General features: G+C 35.6%; 3 protein-coding genes and 1 long non-coding RNA gene across 4 annotated transcripts; 2 read left to right on the top strand and 2 right to left on the bottom strand.

The window, feature by feature from the left end:
• The first annotated feature begins 1335 nt into the window (after nucleotides 1-1335).
• Nucleotides 1336-2061, top strand: LOC123682291. Its single transcript, XR_006747806.1, has 2 exons — nucleotides 1336-1568; nucleotides 1641-2061. It is a non-coding gene; the product is annotated as an uncharacterized LOC123682291 (long non-coding RNA).
• A 1653-nt stretch (nucleotides 2062-3714) lies between these two features.
• On the bottom strand, nucleotides 3715-4176 carry LOC123682483 (histone H2B-like). The gene has a single exon (XM_045621115.1). The coding sequence runs from the start codon at nucleotides 4132-4134 to the stop codon at nucleotides 3763-3765; it is 372 nt and encodes a 123-aa protein (XP_045477071.1). The 5' UTR covers nucleotides 4135-4176; the 3' UTR covers nucleotides 3715-3762.
• Nucleotides 4177-5771: 1595 nt separating this feature from the next.
• LOC123682482 (histone H3) lies at nucleotides 5772-6226 on the bottom strand. Its single transcript, XM_045621114.1, has one exon. The coding sequence runs from the start codon at nucleotides 6219-6221 to the stop codon at nucleotides 5811-5813; it is 411 nt and encodes a 136-aa protein (XP_045477070.1). The 5' UTR covers nucleotides 6222-6226; the 3' UTR covers nucleotides 5772-5810.
• A 2-nt stretch (nucleotides 6227-6228) lies between these two features.
• Nucleotides 6229-6832, top strand: LOC123683067 (histone H4-like). Its single transcript, XM_045621965.1, has 2 exons — nucleotides 6229-6232; nucleotides 6494-6832. Exons 1-2 carry the CDS (start codon nucleotides 6229-6231, stop codon nucleotides 6784-6786), a joined length of 297 nt encoding a protein of 98 aa, XP_045477921.1. The 3' UTR covers nucleotides 6787-6832.
• The last annotated feature ends 2142 nt before the right edge of the window (nucleotides 6833-8974 follow it).

Genomic DNA, 8974 nt, shown 5'->3' with positions numbered 1-8974 from the left:
CAACTTAGGTACATGTGTGCTCTAGCTTAATATTCTAACAGTTATCAATCCATTTGATATCTGAAATTCATAAAAATTAACTTTCATATTGAATATTTGATATGATGCACCTCCAGCCCATAAACGTGTTGATGAACATCTAGAAGACAATACAAATTTATTTTCTTTCCATAACATACTATTCTCGTCATTTCAGGTAAAATGACGAGAAATTGAAGGCTCAATTTTAATTAATATTTCATATTGTAAACTATCAGATGAGTCATTTTTACTGAAGAAGGAGAATGTCTCCGAAACGTATAATTATATATTTTTTTATATGAACTAAACAACTTCATTAAAAACCTGACACTTCCAAATAAAGAAAATACTATTGACCTGAACTATACAAGGTGGGCAAATTTCGATGTTCTAGCACTTCAACTTTTGAACCAGAGGATAAAGACAAAATCTGATACCCCATTCTAGTTCTCTTTTTCTGGGAAACTGACAAGAGTAGTAGGTATTCATTTTTGGCTAACTTTTTTTGTTTTCGAGTTATAGGTGAAAATTTGAAAAATGGCGATATCGGAAACCATTGATATCTCCGCGAATACTGATGATAGAGCTCTGAAATAAAAACAACATAGAGGCACTTCTTTACGTAAAATCCAGTGGCCTGCTCGTCTTTTCAAAAGGGTTTTTAATTATGAAGCTATGACCCAAAGTTATGTTTTTTCAAATGGGAACACTAGATTTCTATGCTATTTTTTGAAAGCTCAATCTTTCCTGATTTCAAAAATATATAACATCGTATGGTATCGTATCAATATAAATAATGGAAAATGGTCAAATACTTTTTTCCATAAAATAATAAGGTTTTGTACCATCTAAGAGTCTCAATATTTCTATGGTTTCAACTGTTGATGAACACAGAAAAATTGAGCTTCTTATAACAAGAGTAGTATCAAGAATTTTTTTTTTGTAACAACTACTGTCCCCATCGGCAATCTTTTTGCTGTATCAATTTCAAATTTGTACATAGGTAAACTGGAACAAAATCCTTCAGCTTCTATGGCTGTCGAAGATGAATTTCAATTTTCATAGCGTGTATGCACTGTTGTTGTTACATACTTCATTGTGTACTCTTCTATTTTGAAATCATTGTAAAAAATTGTCTTTCTTTCTTTATACAGTGAAAATGAAAAACAAGGGACATTCATACCATTTCGAAATTCTACACATAATGCGTACGAAAACTAATTTCGACTGAAAACCTATTTTTATTTCCTTCACCAAACGCATATTAGATCAATTTTATTCAAAAATAACGGAGTGACTTGAATGTTCTTTTAGAGAAATTGCTGAATACAAACAATTCGGAATGTATCCAAAGATATTTCCCTGCATAAAAGGTTCAATTCAATACACATAAACAAAATTATAAGGAGAACTGCACAGGACAAATAGATATGAAAACTTCTAGTAATACCTCAACCCGAAATTGAGAATACCATTCTAGGAATTTCAGTTTGAAAATGGTTATTTCAATGTCGGGTATATTCTTCATTTCTACATAAAATCAATGAGTAAGTAGAAATATACGAATAGGTACAAAAATAGACCATTTTAAATTTTTACTCCTAAATGCCTTCTTTCAGGTACCTATGCAATGCTGAACCTACCTAGAAACTGTCAAATTGTCCAGCAATGAAATAATACGGTACACAAAAGAGTACCGAATAACCTTTATTTACAACTGATGTTTATCTGATGTGACAATGAAATCTTGAAATAACTCTAATAAATTTACACGAAATCACTTCTTGTTAACTTTTAAAGTATTATTCTCAAGCAGTAGCACAATACCGAATCTTAGATAGGTTCTGAACTACCCAAATTTTGTATTATATGAAATATGTTAAAAACAAGGTAATTTGCCAGCCATCATTACATCCGAATCGATTTTTTCAATAACAGATATCTACTTTTTCTCAAACTTACGAACCTTCGGTCCGAAATAATTAATTGACTATTGCATCCAATCCGAAACCTTCCATGAGGAATACATTTTTTCATTCGAGAAAGTAACATGAAAATCAGACATATGGCTTTAAAGATAATCAATGCTGGAATAGGAACTTGCAGGTTTAAGCGACAAAATATTTTTTTTTGTTCGTAACAAATAATTCAGGTTTTCAAGAATATATTTCCTAAGAGACGGTCCTGATAGCTACAAGCCACGCCCCTCAGGGAGGAGCAACGATTTTTAGTTCACAATTCTGGCACTCGAAACAGATTTACAACGTCTCAGAGAATTTTGAGTAACTATGATGTAATATATTTCTAATTGGTATCATTGCAAAGAAGAAGAAATAGGCTATGACCAATTTGTATTAGATTTTCGAATTTAGGTCAACTGAAGCGACAATAAATCATTCAAAATTGGTATTGAAAATCGTACTTTCTACTTCAATAAAACAATTAATTTGCAACTTAAAGTGAAATTATTACCTAACGAACATACAAGGGATTAAGACCTTCCAATATTGTTTTGAATCATCTCGATAGCGTTTACCGTTCCTGAGAAAATCACGACCGAATTAGTTAAGAAAACGCCTGAATTTGCGCCGCGTGAACGGACTCTTAAAAAGCAGGTAAATAACATGATCAAAATATATATATATATTTTTTTTTTTTTTTTTTTTTTTTTTTTTTTTATTCACCGACAAGCGGGATGGATCCAAGACAACCGGGTCACCACAGCGACCAAGGTTGTACTCAGGAGCTAGTAAGAAATCTTCTGACTGTCCGCGTGGTACCTAGGATGACCTCTTTCTGTGCTTGGCTAATCAGGTAAGTATCTAATTGTAGACGTTTCGTGTTTTCAATCATGTGTGTCTCCACCAGGCCATTTACCGATATTATGAGTGGGAGAATTGATGTTTTCCTCAGACCGTACATTTCTTTCAGCTCAAACGCGAGGTCATGATATTTGGTGAGTTTCTCAGTGTACGCTCGGGCGATATTATCATCGGCGGGTACCGTTATGTCTATTATCTGCACCAATTTTTCGGTCTTATTAAACAGAACTATGTCCGGCCGGTTATGCGACCATAGTTGTGTCCCAGTACAGTTTGTAGACATCGTTTTCCAGGACGCTGCATGGCTGGTAAATATATATATATATATATATATATATATATATATATATATATATATATATATATATATATATATATATATATATATATATATATATATATATATGTATATATATATATATATATATATATCTACTCACACCACGAATGGGCTGGTTGAGATGCATCTAACTGGGAACACAGCCAAACTTGGACTTCACGAAGATCTAATAGAGAAGGCGCAAAAGGAGATGATCTTGTGGACCACGAGAATTGTGAGAAGTTTCCTCAGAAGCAATTGAGTGTTGCCTTGTTCTGAGAGGAACCGGCAACCTCTAAGCCTTACCCTGCAACGGTATAAATATATATTTATATATATATATAGTAACAATTGAAAAGCAGGTAAATAACATTGAACCGAATATATATACATATATATATATATGATATTGGTGTGCAAAATTATCAGACATGGTATAGGAAGTTGACGAACATATTCGAATTATATTAGTATGGATTATTTCAAATTGATAAATCTACATGTCGTTAACGGTGAAATTAGAGATCAGACTATAATTATAAGTTTTAAAAATTTGTGGTTCTGAAAAGAACCGTTTGATATGCAACAACAATTCCTGCTTTATTTGGAACTGGTGTATTTTGTTACTGCTTTAGTTCCTTCGCTGACGGCGTGTTTTGCCAACTCACCGGGCAAGAGAAGGCGCACTGCTGTTTGAATTTCCCTGCTGGTTATTGTCGAACGTTTGTTGTAGTGAGCAAGTCTACTCGCCTCGGCGGCGATGCGTTCGAAAATATCATTAACGAAACTGTTCATGATGCTCATAGCCTTGCTTGAAATACCCGTATCCGGATGGACTTGTTTCAATACTTTATAAATGTAGATAGCGTAACTTTCCTTCCTCTTGCGTTTCTTCTTCTTGTCGCTTTTAGAAATGTTTTTTTGGGCCTTGCCAGCTTTCTTGGCAGCTTTTCCGCTAGTTTTAGGAGGCATCTTCAATCGATCAATCTGACGATAAGTGAAAACTAAAAAATTACCTTCTCAGTGTAAACTTTTTATTTGAGATCGTACCACCTAAATTGACTCCACCTATTTAAGTTCGGGTATATACCCGAACCTACAAACTTCAAAAGAAAATAGAAGTTGGTCCCGGGTCATCTCCGACAAAACCATTTAGGAACCATAGCACTGCCTTTCACAACACTGCTGACGCATCACCTGAATAATCAACTGATGGACATTTCATCAAACCCCAAGAATTAAAGCTTAGCACAGAGTTCGATGGACTCTAGCAATGGCGAGTGTCTGCAAAAACTACCGCCATCTCATCGTCTATGGTATTCCAAACATGTCGCAAGCTAGATTGTTGTACATTAACCCTTACTGGTGATGGGATGTTATTTACAACTTGTATGCTCATTATCCTCTTCAAAATGTTATGAAACAGTCGGTGGAATGCTGATTAGAGAAGAGCGATATTTCACGAACTGTGATTTAATCACTGAGATCAGAATGTCACAGGTAGTCACGGTTCCGAAAAACGAATACAGAGCGTGACGGGATCACAGTTTGAACATTTCACAGATCTTTTCAGGGCATATCAGCGTCCGTTGCAATCGTAAATTATGAAGGCAGCCTGATGTTTTTATTGCTTCGGAACCTTTTTCGACTAACATAATTGCATATTTTTATGACAATCCCAGCATCGTAGGCAACTTCGCATGCTGTAGGAAGTATTTTTGTAGAACTAGTTAAACAATAAATACTTGCTGCAAACTAATAACTACTGCATTACTGCATAATTGGTGGTGGCAATAAAATTCTAATTTTATGCTTATCTTTGATAAACAATCCCAAAGAAATTCTTTCTATATTGAAGTTGTCGACCGAAGCAATAAATGGTACTCTGTATTATAAAAAATAAACGAAAACACGTCAGCGACATAATAATAATAGGCGAAAGAATAATAACAGGCGAAAGACCAGCAATCTTTGGGCTTTCTTCACAAAAGTTGATGTAAATTATGCTACTTGTAATTTATGCAAGTTGAAATTATCTTTCAAAATCACCTCTTCAAATTTGAGGAAACATTTGAAAAATCGATATCCTTCTGTTACGTTCCTAACTAAATCTGAAATAAGGAAAAGAGTTGAATATGTAAGAAAAATGGATGTTTTCATAACAATTTTGCTTTGAATGAGTGACCAATTCGAGTTGCAAAGATAAACGAACTAAGGTTTGGGTGATTCATACAAATATTATTAACAAGCAACCTAAACAGTGATCACGTCACGCTTTAATTTCACTGATATCATAAAGTAACGTTCACGTTTCACAACGTGATCTAGAAATCACGGTATCGCTTCTCTCTAATGCTGGTCATCAGAATCTTTTGCAGTTGAATGATCGAATTGGAAATAAGACGGCATAATTTGCTTCCAGCTTAAAATAAGCTATTGCGCCAAGATATAGAGGATATCAAAAGACTGATGGAAAATTGAAATTCGTAACGCATTTTGTTGGAAGAAATTAAGTAAGGTTATATTGCACTATTGATATCGGATCTTTAATTTGGGATACCTTATAAGAAATTAATCAATTGTATAAATGTAAAAAAAAAAGTTGTGGTTCTGAAAAGAACCGATTTTAAACTTTGTGAAAAAGATGCTTAAGCACGTTCGCCACGGATACGTCGAGCAAGTTGAATGTCCTTCGGCATAATGGTTACTCTCTTGGCGTGAATGGCACATAAATTTGTATCTTCGAATAGACCGACCAGATAAGCTTCGCTAGCTTCTTGAAGGGCCATCACGGCGGAGCTCTGGAAACGGAGATCGGTCTTGAAGTCTTGGGCAATTTCGCGCACTAACCTTTGGAAAGGAAGTTTGCGAATCAACAGCTCGGTACTTTTCTGATAACGACGGATCTCACGAAGAGCTACGGTACCTGGACGGTAACGATGAGGTTTTTTTACGCCACCAGTAGCGGGTGCACTTTTACGTGCCGCTTTTGTGGCAAGTTGCTTACGCGGTGCCTTTCCGCCAGTGGATTTTCTTGCGGTTTGCTTCGTACGGGCCATCTCGAGTATGGGTATAAACTAGTTGAGGGAAATCTTAGATTCATCTATTTATAGCGGAATAGGTAGGCGGTTCCACTGCACATTCTCGCAATATCATTGGTTGGTCGTGTAGATCTAGTGGTGGGGAAAACTGTGATGGTATAAAAGCCGTATTTTCCGCTGAAACCTTTAGTTAATTCTTGTTATTGTAGTCGTTAACTGAAAAATGACTGGCCTCTGCCAGTCATTTTTCAGTTAACGACCAAACCCTTACCACCTTTGCCTCTGCAAAGGTGGTAAGGGTTTGGGAAAAGGTGGCGCTAAGCGTCACAGGAAAGTTCTACGAGACAATATCCAAGGAATCACGAAGCCCGCTATCAGAAGATTGGCCCGCCGCGGTGGGGTGAAACGTATCTCTGGTTTGATTTACGAAGAAACTAGAGGTGTACTTAAGGTATTCCTAGAAAACGTTATTAGAGACGCTGTAACTTACACCGAACACGCAAAAAGGAAGACTGTAACAGCAATGGACGTCGTATATGCTTTGAAACGCCAAGGTCGTACGTTGTACGGTTTCGGAGGTTAAATTTCACCATCGAAATATTGCTATCGGTCCTTTTCAGGACCACAAAGTTAACGTTTTCTCGTTTTTTCCATTACACAAATATCATACAATCCGAAAGCAAACAAAATTCCCACAAAGCCTAAGCCTGTCCGTGAGATGGGCAACCAAATTACTATGACGAGATAATTCTTTTGGAATTCAGCGTTAAGGGTAAACAGCTAACATTTTCATTCACCTAACTATAAATATTATTTATTAATTTTTTTTTTTTTTTTTTTTTTTTACTTGGAATTGCTGTGACCATACGATCGCAAAATGTAAAAATATTCCGAGGACAAACAAGTGTTATCTATTCAAGTTTATAAGCATTTGGTTAGTAGTGCACTAGGAGTAACATTTCTCATCCAAATTTTATTGCCACCTTATTTTATCAATTTGAACAAATTAAGAAATGGGCTTATATAAATTATTCCATAAAATATTTTCACAGAATCGATGACGGTAGGCGGCGATAAGATATATAATTATTTCTTCTGCGCGTTACGTTCATCAACTTTACATCGACAACAGAATGGTAGAGTCGAAACAATTTCGTACCTCGGCATGGGATCATTCGAGGGAAATCCGCTGTAGGATTGAAAAGGCAAGAGCAGCTTCCATTAAAATGAAAAAACTTTTCACGATTCACGACCTGAACAAGAAGACCAAAATACGACTTCTGAAGTGCTATGTCTTTCCTGTGCTTCTGTATGGGTGGAGTCATGGACGCTTACTGAAGCTTCGTGTAAGAGGCTTGAAGTATTCGAGATGTGGCTCTACAGAAGAATACTCCGAATCAATTGGACAGAGCACATGACCAATGAGAGGGTTCTAATATTAGTCAACAAGAAAACTGAAATTGTTGACACCGTGAAGAGGAGGTCCTGAAACCGGCAACCAAGGCGTATGAACGTGAACGCCCCCCTAAACCCGCACCGATAACCACAAGGAGTCAACGAGTAAAAGTGCCATGCACTGACTTAATAATTAAGAAAGATCTCAGTGAAGAGGAGGAAACTGGAGTACTTGGGCCACATCATGCGGAATGAACAAAGATACAGCCTTCTCCAGCTTATACAGCAGGGCATGGTTGGGGGAAGGAGAGGTCCCGGCAGGAGGAGAATTTCGTGGCTCAGAAATTTGAGGGACTGGTTCTGGGAAACAACAATTGGACTGTTTCGTGCAACAGTGAATAAGGTCACAATAGCCAGAATGGTCTCCAATATCCGATAACGGATTGGCACTATCAAGAAGAAGAAGTTCCGTTCATCCCACCCGTTTGAGTTGATAATTCTCGCTAAGTTAATCCCCTCCGCGTATAACGAGATCACACATTTTCTAATCGAGAAGCCAATTTTCTCATTCCTATCCCGTATTGCACAATATTTCACACACGGTACAATCCATATTATATTTACAAAGAAAAAACATATATATCAACCGTTGAACTTATCTCTCATAAGGGTGTCAAATATGAACCGATGGGTTCATATATATATATATATATATATATAGAATGTTTATTTTTTCTCTTTATTGTAACTGATAATTTTTGTTGATATCTTGTAGAAGCCCTGAGGATGGATTGAATAAAATCCGAAAGCTCGGCAAAGAAAACAGAGTATTTTTTTGGTGTTCACACCGATTCCCTGAGAAATCATTCTGTATAAATCACGACCATTATTGCGTCTAAGTTATATATATATATATATATATATATATATATATATATATATATATATATATATATATATATATATATATATAGTCAATAGTATTTCCTTTATTTGGAAGTGTCAGGTTTTTAATGAACTTGTTTATTTCATATAAAAAAATATATAATCATACGTTTCGGAGAGACTCTCCTTCTTCAGTAAAAATGATATTCATCTAATAGTTTACAATATAAAAATAATTAAAATTGAGCCTTCAATTTCTCGTCAATTCACAATATTGGAACGTGAATGTGGACATTCATTTCAGGCTCTCTTCATCGTTCAGCTTAATGACGAGTTGATGGAAATTTATACTTTCGATTCTATGACCATTCAATCTGCCAGTGAGTTATCAGACTCATCATCAAGACATTCCATATCCATTATAATATAATTATAATACAATATTATTATAATATAATAATAATAATGAGTGGCGTGTGAAGCAACTTTAC

The sequence above is a fragment of the Harmonia axyridis genome, chromosome 6 (assembly GCF_914767665.1).
Source record: "Harmonia axyridis chromosome 6, icHarAxyr1.1, whole genome shotgun sequence".
Classification (NCBI taxonomy): domain Eukaryota; kingdom Metazoa; phylum Arthropoda; class Insecta; order Coleoptera; family Coccinellidae; genus Harmonia; species Harmonia axyridis.
Note: the sequence above shows the minus strand (reverse complement) of the source record. Positions and strands in the feature narration are given on the sequence as shown.

Excerpts from the sequence above, each read along its gene's own strand:
- LOC123682483 (XM_045621115.1), bottom strand. The coding sequence starts at position 4,134 with ATGCCTCCTAAAACTAGCGGAAAAGCTGCCAAGAAAGCTGGCAAGGCC.
- LOC123682482 (XM_045621114.1), bottom strand. The coding sequence starts at position 6,221 with ATGGCCCGTACGAAGCAAACCGCAAGAAAATCCACTGGCGGAAAGGCA.